Genomic DNA, 22,516 nt, shown 5'->3' on the forward strand with positions numbered 1-22,516 from the left:
TGTTGACTAAAAAGCTCCTCTATCGTACATTAGCTGCAATATGGTGACTTCATTAAACAAATGGATCTGTAAAATGCCATGTTTATGTGGTTTAAAAAAACAATCTACTAAGAGCTGCACACTATTCTCCAGAAAAAGAGCTGATCGTGTATTTTATTTTAAGAAGCCAAGCAATAATGTAGTTTTATCAAAGCATTTGTTGTTTCAATAATTACTATCTTTATGAAATATTTCTGATGTGAACAACTTTCCTTCCACAAACTTCAATGAAAAACAAAACCACAATGTATAACCTATAGGAGATGGGATACATCTTACTAAATTTATCTTAAGACAGAGCTTTTTGTCTTCTCCAAAGGATATCTTTTTGTCCTGTGTTCTGTTTTCCCACTATCATCTACGTATTTTTGCTTCAGTTTATATATATAACACCTGAGATCATACCTAAGTCTTCACTTTCTCTCTATCTGTGGCCCTTATTTTCTCTATTTTTGAAATGTATACAATTTAGCCTGGTCTGGTGGTTGGCGACCCTGCCTGTGGCAGAGGGGTTGAAACTAGGTGATCACTGTGGTCCTTTTCAACCCAGGCCGTTCTATGATTCTGAGTGCATGTGGACATGGCAGTTTATTGTTGGTTGGTTGCTTTTGTGTTTTTTTTAGTATTACTGTAGGATAGGCATCTTCTTTATTAAAAAGAGATGTCTGGTGAACAGTAGGTCTCTCTAATGATCTGCTCTTTCGTAATGCACTTCATATTGTTGATTTTAGATTTTAATTTTTTTATTTTCTCCCAACTAGCAAGGGAAAAGTGGAAAAAATAGAGGAACAGAATGGACCTTGAATATGGTGTCTTTTACATGCTTTTTTTTTTTTTCAGGAAGACAATTCCTTCTGATAATATGTATTTTAAAAAATAGAAACTTATCATTATTGCTTGAAAATACCACATTTATTTGTAAGAATTACGAAATTATGAAACAACTATAAAACAATTTCAGTGATTTTGGTGACTTTGCTTGTTGCAACTACTAGAATGGTTTCTTTGTGACTGAGGTTACTTCAAAAACCTGTTTAGAAGTTTGCTGATGTAGGTCTGATTTTCCAAGAGATTAAAAGGATATTGACTAGCACAAAGAGACCTACATACTGGGTGAAAATAACATTAGATATTTTTGTTTGTTTGTTTTAATAATCATAGTCATGCATGGAACAACCCCCATGCTTTCTCACAGTGTTGTGAGATAATGAGCTCTGAATACCTTAAGCACATCGGCATTGAGAAACATCCTCCTTCTAGAGTGTTCCCTGATAGCATCCAACATCCTTTGGTTGAAAGTAGTTTTGTTGGAAATGTGGCTAGTGATGCACAACCTGCTGCTGTTAAGAAGAAACACTGGAAGATGTTATTTAGGTGGACCTGCCCCTGAAGTTTCATAGGGCTCTGAATTTCCCCAGAAGATTTTTTAGCTGAAGCAAGTGGGGAATGTGCAGGGAAGTGAGAGGACATGTTCAGACTGGAACAGATGCCAAAGCTATTAACACTGGCAAAGCTTTAAGGCTACTGTCAAGTTTTGCTTTGTCGTGTACTTTGATTTTGTTTCTCAAAGCTGATGTGTTCTGTCAGCTCTCGGTCTGGGTGGCATTTAGAGCTGTGGCTGTAAAGTGATTCTGCGAAGAGATTTTCTTTTCAACTTGTCTTCAGTAAGATAAAGGAAAGACATAATAAAGTTGCTCTACTTTTAACAAGGTTTTAAAGTTACTCTTTCCTCTAGTATTTTTAAGGGTTTCTCAAAAGACTGCTGTTTCACAGACCTATCAAGACATTCATGTTTTAAACTACTTCATTGATATCTGAAATCATTTTTGTTACAATTAAATTAATCAACTGTAAACTATTGAAGTTCATGTCCTGGAATTGCTTGAGTTTTTATGTGTTTTGCTTTGCTTTTTTTTTTTTTTTTTTTTTTTTTAGAAGAAGAAGAAGAAGAGGAAGTAGAGTTCCTCAAATTTCAAATGATTTCTGAAAATTCTTGAGAGAAAAAAAAAAAAGCTCATTGCATGTCAAGTCCTTGTAGCTACTCACTTCTGCCTAATGCACTGATCAATTTATGATATATTCTGCAGTATTTTTTACCATAGCTTCAATACTAAATTATACATCTTCCTTGAACTTACTTTGAATTAGAATTGTGTTTGAGATCAGTCAATTAAGAAATCTTTTTTAATAGTGAAAACAGGGAAAAAAATGGAAGCTTTTTTGCTGTGTTAGAGCTAGCACAGTACCTTTTGTGGCACATACAGTATTGCTTCTTGGACTTTTTTCTGATGGTAACTGAGAGTACTGGAATCTGCCAGCTTCACTGCGTATAAGGTAGCTGGGAAGGAAGAGATTCAGTGTGAGAAAGAACAAGAAGAGTTAGAGACCTGCACACGTGTGCAGGGCCATGATTTTATTGGCACCATGGAGACGTGGGATGGCTCCCATGACCAGAGTGCTGGAATAGAAGAATACAGGCACCTTAGGAATGATAGACAAAGGAGATAAAGAGGGCATGTTACCGTGTATGTCAGTGACCAGCTGGAGCGCATGGAGCTCTGCCTGGGAACGGATGAGCTGCCGACCAAGAGCTTGTGGGTCAGGGTTAAAGGATGAGCTGGGACAGGTGACATTATAGTGGGGCTTCTGCTGCAGGCCATCCAACCAGGAAGATGGAGCAGATGAGGGCTTCTGCAGGGACAGGAGCAGCCTCGTGTTCTCAAGCCCTGGTCCTTGTGGGGAACTTCACCCTCCCCAGTATATGTTGTAGAGACAACACAATAGGACATGAGCAATCCAGGAGGTTCCTGGAATGTATTAATGGTAGCTTCCTTCTCCAAGTGATAAAGGGGCCAACAAGTAGAGATTCTCTACTTGACTTTGTTCCCATCATCAAGTAGGAACTGATGGGGAACATGGAACTTGAGGGCATCCTTGGCTGCAGTGACAATGAAATGGTGGAGTTTGAGATCCTTATGGCAGAGAGAAGGGTGCACAGCAAGCTCACTTCAGGAGAGCAGGCTTTGGCCTTTTCAGGGATCTAGTTGGTTAGAGTCCTGTGTGTCTAAGTGTCCTGGCAGATGAAGTTCCTAAGCTGCTATCCAAAGGCTAGTCTCTCTTATCTCTATACCTGATAAAATCACAGCAGTCTTCCTAGAAACTATGATATTGCACATGGAAAAGAAGGAGGTGACAGCCTCCTTAATGAAGATGGCTTCACTAAGGGTGAATAATGCCTGACAAATCTGATGGTCTTTTGTGATGGGCTTTCAACGTTGGTGAATAAAGGAGTTGCAATTATGTGATGTCATCTACTTGGATTTGCACAGAATGTTTGACACCATCCCACATGGCATTGTTGTCTCTAAATTGGAGGGACATGAATTTAATGAAGGGGCTAGTTGGTGGATTGGATGATTGCACTCAAAGAGTCGTGGTCAACGACTCAACGTGAACATGAAGATGAGTGATATTCCTCAGGGATCCCTACTGGGACCAGTGCAGTGTAACATCTTTACTGGTGACATGGATGGTGGGATTGAGTGCACTCATCAGTGAGTTTGCTGATGACACTGAGCCGTGTGGTGTTGTCAGTGAACTGGAGGGAAGGGATTGTTATCCAGAGGGACCTTGAGGGGCATGAGAGATCATAATATTCTAGATCATGAGAAATAAATCAAGAAAAATACATAAAAGTGAGGACTGTTTCCATTTTCATCCTTTTTAAAAGTTATCTTTAGGAACTACTGAACACAGAATTACCCAGAAGGTCTACATGGATTCAAATGATCAGAAAGTACTGTAAACTTGTGTCTAAAACAGGAAAGAGATGTTAAGGCTTGCTTTTGCAGTAAGTATAAAAGTACAGAAATTGCAATAGACGTCTTGGTTGTAGGTGCTAGGAAAAGCAAGATGTAATAACTCCTCTTAATATGGCATAGGTTCAGCTCTGTCTGGAATGTTATCTTTATTTCTTTGCCAAAAAGGTATTGATCCAAGTGGAAAAAAATTCTGAGGACAGTAAGAAAAAAATTGATTGGGGCTTAAATAGGTTGTTTTCTGAAGGAAGCTTAGAAGAATGGGTTTGGCTCAGCAATAACTGTCTGCTTGCAGAAGGGGAACTTAATAAAATGCGTGTAAATGGGCTCTGACCGTGAAAAATATTAGATGAGGTGGCCCAAAGGAAGCAGTGGAAGCTTCCCACTCAGATGTTTTAACCTAGGTTAGAGAATGTACAGTTGGGAATTCTCCGCTGGCAAGAATGATGGGCTGAAATAACTTCAAGTCTCTCCTTGCTTTTAGAGTTATGCACTTTATGCTTTTAAGAATATACTAAAAAAAATGTATTTTCTGTTATGTTATACCTGTAGTTCCTAATCAAGAAAGTTCCAGTCTGTAATTTGTCTACTGGTGGTGGTATTGTGGTCATTGCCAGTAGTACGCGGCATGACGGTACTTGCTGTAGGGAACCTGCTATGCAGGACAGTTGGAATAGATGATCTCAAGAGGTTCTTTCCTACAATTCTGTGGTCAACATTTGTTGTCTTATGTGAGGATGTTTACATAGCCATCAGAATGAGCATCTCCATGTGGGTGTTCAGTGTTGAGCAGTCACTGCTTCACTGGAGTCCCATTTCTTGTGGTGTGACACCAGTGATTGCTGTGCCACCAACTCAGCCTGTCCCAGTTGTGGGACGCATGATCATGTTGCAGGCAGGGCTGGGAGCAAAGGCACCATTGTGTCCTGGTGTGTGAGAGCCAGGTGTGGTGAAAAGTCCAAAGTTTTTGTTAACGTGATTTTCCAAAAACCTATGGTTTGATGCCAGAAGCGTCTCTTCTGCCTTTCTGGGTTTTCAGTCACTCCATGCTCATGTTGATTGATCCTGTCCTACTCAAATCACTGGAAAAACTATTGAAAATTATTCAGTGCAATAGTACTTGCCTTAAAAAAAGGAAAATAATTACAAGTCAGCAAGCAAAATTGTCACTTGTAAACACTTGAGTTCACTGGTGGTTGAGAAAGCCCGGAGCTTCTTAGTACAGGGAATGCATCCAGAATTTGGTGACAGCTGTGAGTCATGTCGTAGGTTCTTCAAGTGTCTGAGTTTTAGTTTAATCAAAATCACTGTGTGCTAAGAAAGCTCCTTGAGAAGTAGTGAAAAAGTTTTTAGTTTCTTTTTTCGTTTCCTTTTTTTGTTTGTTTTGTTTTGGATTTAAAGCAGTTCTAAAAAAAAAAAAAAAAAAAGTCTAATTAAAGTAAATAGGAGCTGGCAAATGAAGAACTTCAGTGTTTAGCCATAGACTCTTAAGCTCCTTGAAAATCTTTCTGCTTAACAAATGTTGGCTTGCCTGTTGCCTCTGCCATCACTTCTGGCAGCCATGAGTTCGTTTATTTTTACATTCTCCCTCCTGCCATTTATTCTTCTCCTCCTCTGAGCTTTCTCCAACTTATGAAGTTTTAATTTATTATCCTGTCTGTCATCTTATCTTGTTGGAAGCTGTCAGAAGAAAACTGCAAGTGTGCCAAAGCAGCAGTGTTGGAAGTAGAAACCAGGTCAACTATTTCTTTGCTTTGCTTTTCTTCTAATACATTTTTTTCCCCTAAACATGTGGAACTTGCTTGTGTTCCTCTGACAGAGGATGACTTTAATTTCTTTGAAGCTTTCATGCACTTTTGTTCATGTCTCTTTTTAAAAAATATTTTAAAACATAAATAGCTGTATACATTTTAGCTCTATGGACACACATAGTAGGAGCTGCAGCATATTAGTGCTTCTCTGTGTTTGAAAAATGAGTCTGTTTTTTTGATAGTTCAGCTTAAACTTCTCAAGAAGGAGGGAAAAAATATAAGATCATTCTTGTGTATCCTGCTTTGCTGATTTATAAATATGAACAAGTACGATTCATCTAACTAGGCTAATAATGACAAATTCATGCATTATGTATGCTTACTTTTGCTGCAAGTAAATCAGGAACATAGGGGATACAATGGACTGATAATAACTTGCAGGTAGTAGCACACGGAATTGATTTGAACAGGCAAACGTTCTCCCTACACTAAAAATATATATCCTAATTCTTCTGTACTATTGTATGTAGGAGCGTGAGTTCATGCCCCGTTAACTGAATCACTTGGGGATATCCAGGACTGTTTTGAAAGCTGATGGTTGGTTGTATGAATATGTCTCCAAATAGCTGAGGGTCTATTTTTATGACTTAAGGAAGAAAACACTTGTCTTGAATCTGCTGTTGAGAAACACCTCACTCCTGCTTTCCTCTTGATTATGTGGATTTGAAGAATGTTTAAATGAAGGCTGTGAAGGCATTGATCTTTAGGCTAGACTTTTTACTACAGTGTAGTGATAAGGTAGAATAACACAGTAGAACACCTTGGATAGGATGAGATCTTACATGAAGCCTTTCTGTTTCTCCTCTTGGATAGACATTCTGGCCATCAGTCTTTTTGTAGAAGTTTTTATTTTTTACCTAAGTTTTGTGTGATTTAAGTGATTTAATATAAGGTTCACTTATATTTTATAAAGTTCTATTTTATTAACTGTAGACACTGTTATGTTGGTATGTAGGTGTTGTAGTGCTGCAGAGAACTTAGAAGGGGATTGTTTCTGCTGTCAACTAAGCAAGTGTAGATGCTGCCCATTCAGTTTTTGTAAGAATTATTTTAAAAACAAACACAAAGAGTTGGAATTTAACATGTTGATTCTAAAGGGCTGTGGTTGCATCCTGCAGCTTTTTTGGGAGAAGGAAAAGTAGAGTGGAGGAGGGGAAATGTGATTTATTGTAGATACTTAATGGACCAGATTTTATTTCTTCAACGTTCCTAATCATTTCAAGCTTTAAAATTCATGTACGTTCTTTTTCTCGTTGGTTGCTGGCTGAAATTTCAAGCAAATGCAATGAAGTAGCATCTTCAAAAAGGAAAGGCAGGAATTTGGCTGTTTGTTCTTTTGTTTTTAATAGCAGCTGTTGAGGATCACTGAGCATGAGGACCACTGGGGATGAAACCCCTCAGTTTGCTTTAGTAAGGCCACCAAGGGTGGTAGATATCTTTCCTATTTTTCCATTCTGGGTTGGCTGAAACTTCACAGTTGGACATATATACAATTAAAAATTCCAGATAAGGAATAATGTCATTCCTTATCTGCCCAGGTTATGCTAAATGAGACTTTGATACTCCTGACGTTTCTTCAGGAACAGAAGCGTTATTTGTTACACGATGCAAAATGTGTTCTCTACTAAAAACTGTTCTGAAAATCTGCTTTCATATGTACATTTCTGTGCTTCTTGAAAAAAGCACATTAAAAAAAAAGTTAACAATTCCAACAAAAAAAGAAACCCGCCCAAAGGCAGCTTTCCCTTCACTGCTGCAAAAATTAATCAGATTTTCTTTCTGTCATGTGACTCTAAAGCACTCTGTTTATTACGTTCAGCTCAATCTGTATGGGTTGTTACAGTTTAAACTCTGTGCCTAGCTGTCCTGACTCATACTGGGAACGTTGTCTCCAATCATAAAGGGTTGGAAATGAAGTGTTTCTTCTCCTGGTGTATATTGCTTTCTTTCTTATTCCTACTGTAAGTCTTCAGTTTTTTTCCCTGTCAAAATACTACAGTACAGATCATCCATTCAGAACCATTATTTTCTGTTTTATTAATTTATTTATCTAAATAAGTATTTATGTAAGTTTGTTTTCAATTTTCATTTGAAGTGAAGATTTTTTTTTTCATCTCGGATTGTTTGTTCACTTTTGAATTACATGCCTACTCAAGACCTCATAAAATCTTTATTTAAAAGTTTTTGTTGATAGGCAAATGGCAAACACAGTACTTTCTAAGAATATACACTAAATGTTTAACTAGTGGCTTTTTAAAGGCCCGAGTTCTTTGTCTTTGTAGTTTGTCAGAGTAAGACTGTGTATTGTGAGTAACAGACACGTTTTATGGGCCTGAAGAGACTTCAAAATTAAGATTAGTTTAAATGATGCTCAGGAATTAAGAAACATAAATGCAGAAAAATTGTCCTTGTTTTGATATAACTTAAACAGTAAAATAAGGCAGTGTTAGAAATAGTGGTTTCATTTTGCAGTTGTTGGATGTGATATTTACATGAGCAGGAATTCTGCTGGTTTCTTGCTGGTTTGGATTGTAATGTCTCCAGAGTAAGTTTAATTAACTCATGTTGCTCATGTTACATCGTTGGTTACCAGTTGTATTAATAAGTATCTTCATAAAGCAGTGCTAGGAAAATAATATATATGATATGCTCTGTTGGCCAAGAAGGTCAATGGCATCCTGACTTATATCAGAAATAGTGTTGCCAGCAGGAGCAGGGAGGTGAGTGTAACCCTGCACTCAGCTCTGGCGAGGTCACACCTCGACCACTGTGCAGTTCTGGGCCCCTCACAACAAGAAAGACATTGAGGTGCTGGCGTGTGTCCAGAGAAGGGCAGCAAAGCTATGAGGGGTCTGGAGCACAAGTCTTGCAGGGAGCGGCTGAGGGAGCTGGGATTGTTCAGTCTGGAGAAGAGGAGGCTCAGGGAAGACCTTATTTGCTCCCTACAGCTGCCTGAAAGGAGGTTGTGATGAGGTGGGGGTTGGCCTCTTCTCCTGGTAACTGTGATAGGGTGAGAGGTGATGGCTGCAAGTTGCACCAGGGGAGGTTTTGGTTGCGTATAAGGAAAGCTTCTCCAGAAGAGTGGTTAGACGATGGAATGTGCTGCTGGGGAGGTGGTGGAGTCACCATCCCAGGAGGTGCTCAGGAAATGTGCAGATGCAGTCCTAAAGAACATGGTTTAGTGGACAATGTTGGTTGTAGGTGGACAGTTGGGCTTGATGATCTTAGAGATTCTTCTCACCCTTCGTGATTCTATGAAGATTACTTAGTGAAACTTTTTGTAATTTCTGAATTGAGGCAACGTACATTCTATATTAAAATGCATTAAATATATTTTCATGTAATTTTTTGTTTCACAGATTCAGAATATGAACAACATAATCACTTTTCCGTTGGACAGTTTGCTGAAGGGAGATCTGAAAGGAGTAAAAGGGGTATGTTTATATTCTTATTTATATATGAAATTATTGTTGGTACAGTAGATACATTTAGCTAATGTAATATTTTTATCTTATTTGATATAAAACTTACTAGCTTAATAAACAAGATGGTTATTTTTTATTATGGACTGAGTAATCCGTTCTGTTTGCAGTTGCACATACAGCATGCCTGTTGCCTACCTATACCAAATATTTGGAAGCTTTAAAAACAGTTCTGAGATATAGAAAATAAGCAGAGAAGGAGGTGTAAGAATTAATTTACAGATATTTGCCTAGTTGAAAGGGGCTATCACCTTAAAAATGAAGAATTGTTATTAATATATATGTTTAGCACTCTAACTGTACCTTTTTAAGAAAAACACTGAATGAATGTACTGTTTTTCTGAAGAAGGGCTAAATCTGCTTTGCCCTGAGTATATTTCCTATTTAAAATAATAGTAACTTAGGACTCTGATAGTATGTTTATAATAAATTTCAAAGACCATAGCCAGCAAATGAATTTGGCTTCATTTACTGCTGAGCAAACAGGAAGCAACTGGCAGCTATTGTTCTAGGACATTGAAGGAAGAAGAAGATGTACACAGACTAAAAATGGTCTTTGTATGTTACTGAAAGATGAAACGATTATTTATACACTTATGATTATTTACACACTTACGACCTTTCTGTTGCTTGCTTAGTGTGTTTTGCTCCTCTTTTTCTTCTGTTATTCAGTGTCAGAAAAAGTGCACTTAATACAGTGTTGCTCCATGTTCCTGCCTTGAGAAAACAATCAAATGATACTTTCATATTGTAACTGTTGAAAAATCCAACTCGAATGGAGTTCTAGAGATGCTTTTAGTAATGTGAATGTATTACTCTTACGTATAAGATTGCTTTTACACGGTTCTTGTGTAAGCTTTGCAAGAACAAGCAGAATTCTTTGTTCCAGTAGGCACTGCAAGTGGCATAGATTCATAGTTAGATCTGCATTTTTTTCATGTTAATAAGTAACTGCATTATTATTTCTTTTTGGTCTTGACAGGACCTGAAAAAGCCCTTTGATAAAGCTTGGAAGGACTACGAAACTAAAGTGTATGTATATTTTAATCTTCTATATAAAAGTATAATTGAAATCTAAGAAAGTTATTATTTAGTAATACGGTTCCAGGCAGTCCTAGCTGGGAAGATTTTTATATGAGTAGAAATGTAAATATAGGCAGAATCATTTGAAGTTCTGTAATTCTGTAGTATACAGCTTGCTTCATGTGTAAATATTTTCCTTTTTTTTTTAATGCCATGATAGTATCTCTGATAGACTTGTTAGCTTTATGAAGTTCTAAGTAATCAGAGTAATTTCCCTCTTCGGTTGGGAATGTTTTATTTCAATTGAAATATATAATTTTTAAATTTTTCAGTAGTTTCCAGTAAGACTACAAAAAGTATAGCAACATAACTATACTCTTGATGCAATTTTAAGGATGTGTTGTTATTTTTTTCTTCTCTTCACGGACTAATTCACTGTAATTAGCAAGTTTCTTTAGTTAGAAGACCACAGAAAAAATGTGTGTATTCATAGAACCACAGAACCACAGAATTGTAGGGGCTGGAAGGAACCTCTAGAGATCATGGAGTCCAGCCCCCCTGCAAAGCAGGCTGCACAGGTAGGCGTCCAGGCGGGTCTTGAATATCTCTGGAGAAGGAGACTCCACAGCCTCCTTGGGCAGCCTGTGCCAGTGCTCTGTCACCCTTACTGTGAAGAAAAATTCAGTTGTCTTTAAAAAAAGCTCCAAAATGCTGTGATTCCTGATCAGTCCAATAGCACAAACCTTCACAATATTTAATTACTGCAGCTTATTTAAGTATATGAATGTTTTCTGCATTTCATGCCAAGGTTGGATGCTCTTGTACTGTGTACTAAAAGTGAATAGATACCTATATTGCTCTTGTCATCGATATTGTGTGTCTAGCGCAATTTATTATAAGCCACTTGCTTGAAGATGTATGATAAGGTGTTGAAATAGCCGTAGTATCAGTTTTAATAACATAATTTTATATCTGGCTAAATGAATCAAACAAGTCAACAAATCTTAATTCCTCGGATCAAGCAGAATTAATTTTATTACCTGTCATGACCTGATCAGATCAGGGTCATTGAGATTTTGAAATTCCCTTGGTCTAAATTAAGGTGAAATGACACCAAACAATCAGTTAAATATTTGTATCCCACTATAATATTTAATGTAAGATTCTGGGTGTGTATATATATATCTCCATACCTCATTGGTGATAAGCTGATGATCTGCTTTGTGTTACATTCTAATCTAGCATGAAAAGAGAGATTGGATAGATGGGTAGGGAAAATCCGTATCACCACTCTTGGTTCCAGTATAGTCTCTGGTCTGGTAATATTAGGGTGGCAGGTGCACACCTGACTGTTGAGTCAAAGTTCTTTTTAGTTATTGCACAAAGGAGATACTTCACAGATGTGCCTGTTGTTTGCATGTGAGGTGGGAGTGGGTGGGATTCAGCATATGAGCATGTGTGGATGGGGGAGGGGTAGCATCAACCCTTTCTACTCCAATTGAGTCAGGGTTTGTGGAGACACCATCCCTTATCACATCAGTCAGGTAGGCGTCTTTTGCGGCTGGGAAACTTGCCCTGACTTCCACAGGATGTAGGGCCATCCATCCATCCCGTATTCCGCACCCTCCTGGAATCATACAGTGGTTTGGTTTGGAAGGGACATTTAAGATGGTGTAGCTCCTCCTGCCGTAGGCAGCACGCCTCCCTCTAGACCATGTTGCTCACAGCCCCACCCAGCCTGGCCTTCAGAGCCTCCAGGGAGGGGTCATCCACAGCCTCGTTGGACAGCCTGTTCCAGTGTCTCACCACCCTCACAGTAAAGAATTTCTTCCTGATATCTAATCTAAATTTCCCCTCTTCCAGTTCAAAGCCATTTCCCCTCATCCTGTTTCTATGTGCCCTTATATAAAGTCCATTCCTAGCTTTCCTGTAGGCCTCCTTCTGGTACTGGAAGGCTTGCTATGAGGTCCCGCCAGAGACGTCTCTTCTCCAAGCTGAAGAGCCCTGGCTCTCTCAGCCTGTTCCCTTACAGAGGTGCTTCAGCCCTCTAATCATCTTTGTGTCCCTCCTCTGGACTCCCCTCTAACAGCTTTATTTCCTTTTTATGTTGGGGGCTCCAGAACTGGATGCAGAAGGTCTCCTGCAAGTGCTTCTGTTTCCCTGCTCCAATTGCAAACTTAAGCACACAATTTCTGCTAATTCTTTGCTGTTAAGCAATGCCCCAGCAGTTGGGACATTGAAACAGTTGCCCTATGTCAGGAATAAGTATGCTTCCTGGTTTGACCAAGTCAGCTGTGTCAGCACTGGTGGTAGTCCCTGAAGCAGAATTTCATGGTGAGTTTTATTCCTTATTCCAATATTACTTGGGTTGTGACAGTTGGTTGAGTTTTCCTAGCTATCCAGCTAGCGTCTTGACCTTCTGAGGTCATCAGCTTCACATGTACTGTATGATTTCTTTGGTGATACAGCTCCAGAATATCACAGTATTTAAATACAAATATTTTTCAGCAGATCCCTGCTGCCTAGATTGACTGAGAATCTACCACTTTTTAGTTTATTTTCCAGTTGCACAATGTTGAAATGGTTCTCTGGTGCCTACCGAGTTGACCCATCTGAATTCATGTACAAGCAGGCTTCAAAAGTGATTTCTGTAGGCTATTTCAGTCACAAAAGCAACAAGCTTAGCAAGTTAGCTGAATCTCATTATTTCTTTTGAGAATAATAATGGAAATGATCTAATTACTGCTTTCCAGGCTTGATTTTTGAGGAGGACCTTAGTTGTGTTGTATTTTTGAAACTGCCTTGCTATAGCAGGATATTCATAGTAAGACATTCTGAAACATTAAGATAAACCCCCAGTCTGAATCCTTGGAACTTGTAACTGTGCCAAGACTATGATGGTTCCAGTGCTCAGCGTTTTTTTTAATACCAGCAAACAATCCTGTTTGGTGCCATGCCAATTTTCAGCTATTGAAGTAATTAAGATTTCTAACCATCGCCCTTGGCAGTAGTTTGCCTCTGAGGATGGGCCATAAAGAACAGCCCTGTAATTTAGTCTGATATTATCTACCTGTGCCTGATCACTGGATCTGAAAGCTTGTTTAATTATGTAGAACTCATTCATAGTGACATCCCACAAAGCTTGTGTGCAGAATTTAAAATAAATACAATTGCAGGCTGCTGAGGCATATTATCAAGAACGCGGTTCCTGGTGGAATAGAATATTCACCAGGATGAGCATGTTAGAATGATGTAAGGGTTTGTGCTTTGATCCTCAGTTTGGTCCTAGTAGCAAGTGGCTTGTTTCAGAGTCACACTACAAATATTTTCCTTTTTTTAAAAACAAAAAACAAACAAGGAACTTTAGTAATTGAGAAATAAAAATGCCCATGGGAAATGCATTTGAATCTCATTTGAGTTTAAGGGCAATAGATACAGGAGAAGTTGTGTGCATCGTTACATTTAGCGCATGAAGATGTGATGTTGGCCTTGTATTTATTTTCTGTCTGTGGGATTGAATCCAGCGTATGAGATCACAAGATTTAATTATTCTTTTTCCCTTTGAGTGTGACTGTCTTTTAAAAACTCTGCTTTCTAACTTTGCTTTTAATTAAGACACTTCATTTTTTATTCTGAACATGTTCCTTTTTTCAGTGTAAGGAGGTAGTTCTTGGAGATACTTCTTTCCAGGTTACCTTCATAGTTTTTGCAAAATTCCTTAAGGAATAAAACGCATCTCCTTAACAATGCTTATTTTTAAACCACTTATGCTGTAGTTTATTTAACATATTAAGAAAAAGTTGAAGGTAGCATATGTTCATTAGGAAGTTCTTTCAGATCCATTACCATTTTCTGTGATATTTCCAGGTGGTTGGCTGGTATGATTGCCATGTTTTTAACTGCTAGCTTTTTAAGCAGTTACATAAAAGCTCCACATCAGTAGTCTAGAGTTTAAAGCTGTTTGTCTAGCCTGTTGGACTCCTTCACTTTGATCAAGACCAAAGGATCATCTGCTTGAGGCTTGGGATAGAGAGCCTGGGAATACCATGTACAGGCAAATTCTTCAAAGCTCTTTATTGTGACTTTTTTTTATGGTGGTTGTTTTATGACAGCTTTTTGTGGCTTAAGTTTGTTCATCAGAAACACTATTTTTTCACTGCAATCTGCATCACTTCTACCAAGTGAGTTACCAACTAAATTCGGAATAGAACTTTCCTCACCTCCCTCCAGGAGGCCTGTGGGATTTATCAGACCATCTTGTGTGGAAGACGGGTTTCCAGATAAGCTGAAATGCTCCCAGCTGTCACTGTTTAGCTTGGCCTTACCAAATACTGGAATTTTAGTGGTGTGATTTTCAAGCTGGAGTGAGAACACTGGTTTAAGCCTGAATTTGTTGAGACCAGATTTGTCATCTACTAAATTTTGGACATATGAAAACAGTGAGGTTTTTTTGAGTTGCCGGGGTTGCAACCGTATGTGCCTCAGAGGTTTCTAGAGAAAAGAACTGTTTTGATTCTGTGGCCGTCTCAAATGGATCTGAACTTCTCTGTGTGTTTTGGTCATCTGTAGCATTGGGTACATGTAGAGTTGTCTCTGCAAACCTCAATCTGCAGTACTGACAGAGGTTTCCTCAGTGTTCTTCAGTGTGTTACATTAGATGCCTTGTTTGGACTGTTTCTAAAGCCTAGGATTATGCTGAGTTAGCTGTCTTTTCTAGTGATATTTCTGTTGCATCTTTTTTTTTTTTCTTTTTTTTCCCCTTTCTTTTTTTTCTCCCCTTGAATTCACAAATCATCCAGGTTTCTAAGCAGCGTTGTCTGCCTAATCCTGTTTATCCTATGCTTAAAATCCTGTCACTGGCCTGAGTTTCTGAGTCACAAGTACAAACCTGCGAAGCAAATCGCCAAATAGCAAAGCTGTGTTTTTCTAGTGTGTTCAGAAGTGGCAACGCCTTTATCCTGATTTCTGTCTGGATAAGGAGATTCTTAAACAATTCTTCAACTCAGTAAACAGAATTCTTCTGATTCTTCTTTATAAAAACAGGCTGTTTGCCTCCATATCTCATCTTCTACTTGCACATCTTTGATGATATTGAGTGTTGATACACCCAAATGTGATCTATTTGAAAAGAAATTCATTAAAGATTTTTTTTTTCTTTTTCTCCATAATCATTTCTGATCATCTTCAGACTTTGCAGTTGTGTTTGAAAATTGTTTATATATCTGGTCTTGTTTGGGAAGGTAATGTTGATCTGTTCTTAAACTCCTAGATCACCATCAGTGTTGATTATTGTTGATTGATTCTTCCTTTGTAGATACCCAAGTTCTCCGAGCATTTTTTTCAAGATCACCTCAGCTGACGTAATTGGTTTTGTGTTTTGGAACTGTTCTTGAATTAGGGAGTAAGAGGAGCAAGCTTTATGCTAGCCAACCATAAGACAAAATTAGGAGTATCCTTAGCTGACACCGAGGAATAATTCATCTTTCCTCACCATCCATGATTAGCATGCTTCATTTGTAACACTGAAGATCTTAAAATGTTTTTAAAGCTTTAAGCTAGCTGAAAGATCTCAGTTAATTTCTGTTCAGCCTCCGAGAACTGGCCGCTGCTGCTTGCTGCTCCGGGACTGCAGTGGGATGAGTGCGTCTGCTCCTCTGACTGGAATTGGTGCAGTCTGGGCTCTGCTTGTTACGAGGCAGTTGCTTTCCCCCATGTACTTAAACACTAATGGCAGACACACTGAGGGAGCATATGGGCAGAGAGTACATGTCATAAAACTGCTCATACTTCCAGCAGACAGACTGTATTCACCAAGGCAGTGAGCCAGATTTCACCCACATTGTTTAGTTTGATCAGTCCTCTTGTGGTAGATTTTGAGGCAGATATTGTATCACTTCTGTACAGGAGTCAGAACGATAAACTTCCTGAAGCACATTATTTACTCCCTTTTTAGCTGTGTTGTACTGTCAGTATCCCAGAATCTGTCTGTCTGAAACCTGTCTGTCCTGAGAAGAAAAAATGTTAATTTTTTCTTTTAATAAAAATTACTTTGTTTTTAAGCCTGCGAATATTCTCTTTAGAAGTCCTGTGCTAGTAAGCATTGTGCTAATGCTATTAAAAATAAAGGCTCATTGAAAACTAGCAGGCTTTTCTGGGAAGACTGACTCCCTTTCCTCCTTTGCCATTTTCCTTTGAAAAGCTGGACATGAAGTCTGTTACGCACACTTGAGTGAATAAAACAAGTTATTTGAATGTGCTTAGGGGATTAATAAGATCAAGGCAGTAGTCTGAGGTGTGTTACATCACTGTGCAGAAATGCAGGCACTCACATGTAGATATCATTAATGAGTGGTTTTTGAGCCAAGTCAATAGGAGAATGAACAAGTTCTTACTATAGTCTTGTGTAAAGATGTCAACATAGCTATGTAATTAAATGATATTTCTATCATTTAAAACCCATTTTACTCATTTTTAAACAGTATTTAAAAATAATATCTGAAAATTTTGCAGGCTTTTCTTAAATTACTTCTTTAGATTTCTAACATGACTTAGTAGACCACTGATGTTCATCAATTGTCAATACTCCTTTCATATTTTCTTTTAAAGCATATACATGAAGCACCTTCCAGGTGCTATTGCCACTTTTCTGCACTTACGTACTTAGCCTGGCTTACTGCTGTACAGGGGAAGAGAGGAAGAAAGACATAGATCCTGCCAGCTTGCTGCTGCTGCTGCCTCTGCTCAGGCCACTCCAGTTTTTTACCCTTGTTCCCTGGCTGAAAGTAAATACCTGCCTTAGGTATGTTAAAGAGCAATAGGTCCTGTCCTTCAATAATAATAATAAAGCCCACTTTGTTTATATCATAATGTGGAGTAGAATTGAAATGGAAATTTCTACTGAAATTGTTTCTCTAATTGGAGCTTTACAAATAGTCATGCAATGATATTTGAACGGATGAGGCCACTTATTTTGCATCTGACCTACTTTCTTGTTAAAGTCCTTTATCCTCTATTTCAGCTGTACTTGTCTATTACACGTCTGAGCTCATTGTCTGTTAGTCATGTGCAGGTGTCTTGCAAATGGTCTGAAGGATGCTCAGATTTAAATCTTAGTCAGCAAAGTCTACATATGCAGTACGTACTGCATGAGCTTCAAGAACAGCAGTTTTACAAAATGCTTGCCTTTTATTGATCCTAGAAGATTTTCCTAGAGCTTTCTGTATTTAATTATTTTGTTTCCTTGATCTGCCTGGAAAACTGAAATGTGCCTTATATTTGGAAATCCCACATTGATACATCGTAAAGCTGTTTTTTCCAGAAGGATTTACTTAACATCGCAGTGCAGGAGCATTTGATGCTGCCAGACCCTGTCTTGACCTTTGAGATATGATAGGAAACACAACTAAGCCTTGCACCCAGAAGATTTGCATGCAACACTGCATTGCTGGTTCTTTTGTTTGCCTAGAAACCAAGTGTCTGGTAGCACTGGTCAGAAAGGAGGCAGTGTTTTGTTGTAAGAGAACAGGTTAAATTCTGAATTACAAAGCTGGAAAGGTCATTGGAGATGGAAAGGATAAATAATAAGGAAATGCAAACATAAATAAATGTACCTCTGGTACTTGTTTTTGTTGTTTTAAAGCATCATGAAAGTTGTTGAAACCACTGTGCCTCTTCCCCCAAAGCTCTGCCTTTTAGCAGGTGCCTGACCTCTGAGTTTGTTTCCAGATCCAGCTTCCCATTTCCATAGTGGAAACTTCTAGCTGCTACAGAAATGCAAATGAAGCTCTAGCAAGTGGCCTCAAGGATGCCTTGTTTCTCCTATGTAGTTGGTAGATGTTGGTATGCTTTAGGTTTGATTGAACTACCGTATGCTTGTAGGAATATGTTTATCTTTTAAAGAGTAGGCAGACTCTTCCAGCCAAGTCTAACCTATTGTTTAAAAAGAATTCGGTTTCTGAACACAGTGTATACCATAATATTGTGCTTATTGGTTGACTCTTTAGCAGTTAGTTATCTTTTGATTTAATTGGCATTTATCAACACTTCATGACATGTTAATACACTCCTAATATTAGGAGTGATTATGTCACCCTTTGCTCAAGCGTTTTTCTATATGAACAACTGGTAATTGATGGTTATTGAATTTGGATTGCATTTCATCGAATTCATTGAATTGTTAATTGAGTGTGGAAACTAAGAGAACTAAAACTATCCTGAACCATTTCTCTGAGGTTTGACTTTTTTACAACTATCATGTCATGTATGACTTTGAACCTGGTGTGCTGGAAAGGAGCTCCATATTTACCATTCTCTGTGACTCCTATTGTAGTGGTGTTGTCCGGATAATTCTTTTGTTTGCTTTCCATTTTCTGTGGTTACAAAAGGCATATTTGACAGTAGGTTGGTAAGAGTATAGACTTTTTTGATGAAAATAGAACACTCTGAAATCATGTTTTTCCTCTGGAATCACGTTTTTTCTTAAGCAAATAAAAACTTTCAGGATATTTATTTCAAAGGAGAGGAGCTTTCCTCAGAACATCTCTTTCCTGTAGAACTTGATGCACTGAGGAGTGCAGTGTTGGCTGGATGTGCTGACTGCTGTAATACTACAAGGGATTGGCTCCACTGTGCCTGCCAGTAGTGAGGGCAAAATGGGGCTTTTTGGATTGCCATTCAGTATGTTGCCCTCTGGGAATGTTTTGGGATGAGAGTAATGGGATTAATTCTACTTTTCCGTTGCTGCTTGAAGCATAAGAGGAGATAATTTCTCATTCTTGAGAGAGGCTGAACATATTGTGTAAGAATATAGCGGGCAATGTTAACATCAGGTTAAGAGAGCACTTGAGATGCATCATCTCTTCAGAGAGAGAACTGAGAGACACTTGACTGCCCAAGAGGAGGTGTGACTGTTTGTGTTGTTTGTACCTCTCGTCTGCTTCCTGGATTCCTTTCTAATGCTTCCTCCTGTCCAAAAGCAGCATAGCATTTCCTCAGGAAGCTCTTTTCAGAATTTTCTGCCTCTAAGCTGTGCATATGATAGACTGAAAGTCTTTCTCCATAAAGCAAGTGCTCATCTATTTTCTTTTATTAGTATCATTTTCCATATTAGGCTGGTCTATCTGGGTAATGTAATCGTTCACTGATGTTAGCAATACTGCGAAGAATAATGAGGACACAAATGCACGTAGGGGAGTTCTCCCACACAACGAGCATCAGCTCTTCGTTTACATTCTCCAGGAGAACCTTTTTTTGTTCAGAGCTCTTGGAAAATGTCCGTGGAAACTTTCAGGGAATAAGGACAGCTGGTCTGGCAGACTTTGAAGTCTGCAACACAGCCGGCTGGCCGGCATTCCCAGTGCCAGCTGGCTCTGTAGGAAGTAGAGATGGCAAATGTGATTTTGGCTTAGGAAACCCTGTATATATAGAAGATGACTTGATGACAGGCAAGACTCAATAAATCTGGTGACATAATTGAGCTCCATTAACCAGTGTTTGGTCTGCTGGGATTAAGCATGAATTTTAATTGAAACTGTAGGATTATTTAGTTGCTGATTTTTTTCTCCAGTACAAGAAGTTAATATCTTTCTCTAAATTATTATCTTCCTTTAGAGTATGTCAGGAAATTATTTTAACAGATGATTGAATTAGGTTTTGGCTACTGCTTGTCACTGCTGATCTTTTGTCATTGTCAAATTTCAAATGAATGGCATCTGGAAGTAAGTCTATGCAAAGCTGCAAGACTGGCTCTGCATCTGTCAGTAGACTTTGTGAATAATCAGATTTCCTGAGAGGCTTTCAATTTCTCACTTCACTGACTGATTCTTCACCTTATAGTACAAAAATAGAGAAGGAGAAAAAAGAGCATGCTAAGCTGCATGGGATGATCCGTACAGAAATAAGTGGTGCTGAAATTGCAGAGGAGATGGAGAAAGAAAGAAGGTTCTTCCAGTTACAGATGTGTGAGGTAAGATTCAACATGAAATTTGTCTTGTTCTACCAAAACAATTTTTAGGAACACTTTGAAAAGTGTAAGTATTTCAGGGAAAATGGGATGTTAACAGTAACAAGACAGTAGTGGACCCAACATGCATTTTTCTATCCTGATGTGCTAACTTTGCTGCAAATTTTCTAGTTTCATGTATAAGTAAATTTTAGAATGCAGAGCTCAGTTGAAGACTAAGAAATGATGATAGGTATACTTTTATACTCCTTCTTCACTCTAAATTATTTTAAGCCCTAGCTCACTCTCTACGTTGTTCCCTGCACTGCCAGCTGTTGCAGCGTTATGTGAGGAAGAACTCCAGTTTAGCTCTCTTCTGGGCTGGTGCTGGGAAAAGAAAGCTAAGGATGGAGTTCAGTTGCCTTTCAAGATGGCTCAGAATGCTGGATCTTTGAAATCTTTGTGACTTTTTCTTCGTGATGTTAAATCTGATGCAAATATTTTTTATTTAATTCATTTAAAGACACGTAAGGTTCCATCACTGAGAGCTGAGGCTGTTCTCAATATGCACTAAGTCAAAAACACACCATGGATGTTTCTTCTCTTTTTAATATTAATGATTAAAGCTAATTTTACCTCTACACCAGCCTAATTTTAATACCAGTTTTGGTAACTGCACAAACTGATATTTATTAGAAAAACTTTGTATAGCTGTACAGAGTCAGACTAAAGTATTCAAAGCTGATATTTGAATACTCCATAAATATAAGGATTTTACCAACTAATTGCCCATCTGTGTCATCTGCAAGAAACAGCGTGGAACAGATGCTTCTGTTTCAGTGTGTCACAGTAAAGGAGGAATTCATTTCAGCCACTTCTAGAGATATTAAAATGCGGGGTGAAATCTCTAAAATTACCTTAAATGTGGAGTAGTAGAAGTGCATCCTGTATTTTTTCTGGTTTTTAGGAAGCGATTATGCTTAGTTATCTCTGAGGGTAAAAGGAGTATTAGAAAGAGACTTTGTTTTGGTTAATGTGCCAACATAGATTTACAAGCAGTTGCCTTGAATATCAGTTTTACGTCTCATGCTAAATTATGTTTTTTGTTGTTAATGTGTATAAAGAGCTGGTAAGAAAATGATAAAATTAGAAGGCAGATTTTAAAAAACTGTTTAAGATAATCCCTCTTCCTTTTGTTGTTGTTCTTTTGTTGGTTTGTTTTTAGTAAATTGTTTTCTTCTGACATCTACTTGGTAATGGATTTAACAATCCATGAGAGAGAGAGATCTTCTTAGGCTGGTAGATTTCAGAATGGATCCCTTAATTCATTGCACAAACTGTTTCACGCTTCCTTTAACAGAGGCTTCCACTAGGAGTCATGAAGGATGTGATAAGTTTGAACTAATCCTGCTTAAATATCCCCACAGGATATCAAAAAGGAGCAGTAGCAGCTATTACTTTTGTGTGATTAACCCTTGAAGCCACAGTTTGGCTTATTCTTTCAGGCCTGTTAAAACTGGAACTGTTAAAGCTTGTTGAAACGTAACTGAAAATAAAATGTAAAAAAAACCCACTGTGACAGTAATCATTAATTTTTTTTGTGTGTATTACTGTGTTAACAGTACCTGCTGAAAGTCAACGAAATCAAGATTAAAAAAGGAGTGGACCTGCTTCAGAACCTGATCAAGTACTTTCATGCTCAATGCAAGTATGTTTTAGGTTTTGTACCTACACTATATAATGGAGCAGTTTTCTAATTAAATTTGGACATAACACTTTTCTGAATTTTTAAAAAAATAAATCTAGGATTCGACTGTTCTTGTTGAAATCTTTTGACAAATTGCTCTTGTCAAATAGTTTAGCAGTTGTGTTTGTTACTATATTCCAAAAGACTTAATGACTTTTAGAACCATAGAAAATAATTGCTTGTTTCCAAAGGAAGCCCACAAAATAATTTGGCGTATTTCAAAAACTACTCCTGAAATAGAGCTATTATTTTGCTCAATTAGTTAGTGGTCTATTAGTTTTGACATGTTTGATTTGAATTATTTTTTCAGTGTATGTAGCAATGATCTGAATTAAATTTGTGCTCAAGGAAAATAAATTGCATAAGCAGTGAGATAAAGCAGTATTGAAAGAATCAATCTTCTTTCTAATTAATGGAAGAACTCGGTAATAAAACACAAAGCTCTCATTAGAATGATCTCCTTTTTTATGGTAGTATTACAGATCAGTAATATGGCAAGGAAGCCATAGCTCTAAACTTGAAAGAGCTTCTGTCTGCTTGTTCAAATCAGTAAATTTTTATCTTAAAATACCAGTTTTGAATCAATGGAGGGTTTTTTCCCCGTGTATTGCTGCTATGTTGCTTTAAAATCTATTTCACTTGTGCTTTGTCACTCA

General features: G+C 38.0%; 1 protein-coding gene across 1 annotated transcript in view; it reads left to right on the plus strand.

Moving 5' to 3' along the window:
* The window catches only part of ASAP2 (ArfGAP with SH3 domain, ankyrin repeat and PH domain 2), a gene marked incomplete at both ends in the record, with an annotated part of 87,763 nt that overhangs the window by 29,878 nt on the left and 35,369 nt on the right, over nucleotides 1-22,516 (plus strand). Inside the window, 4 exons of the mRNA XM_079550381.1 lie at nucleotides 9,028-9,102; nucleotides 10,133-10,182; nucleotides 20,008-20,137; nucleotides 21,736-21,821. Coding sequence (XP_079406507.1) covers nucleotides 9,028-9,102; nucleotides 10,133-10,182; nucleotides 20,008-20,137; nucleotides 21,736-21,821 — 341 coding nt within the window. The remainder of the gene's footprint in view (nucleotides 1-9,027; nucleotides 9,103-10,132; nucleotides 10,183-20,007; nucleotides 20,138-21,735; nucleotides 21,822-22,516) is intronic.

The sequence above is a fragment of the Tetrao urogallus genome, assembly GCF_951394365.1.
Source record: "Tetrao urogallus genome assembly, chromosome: 2".
Lineage (NCBI taxonomy): Eukaryota > Metazoa > Chordata > Aves > Galliformes > Phasianidae > Tetrao > Tetrao urogallus.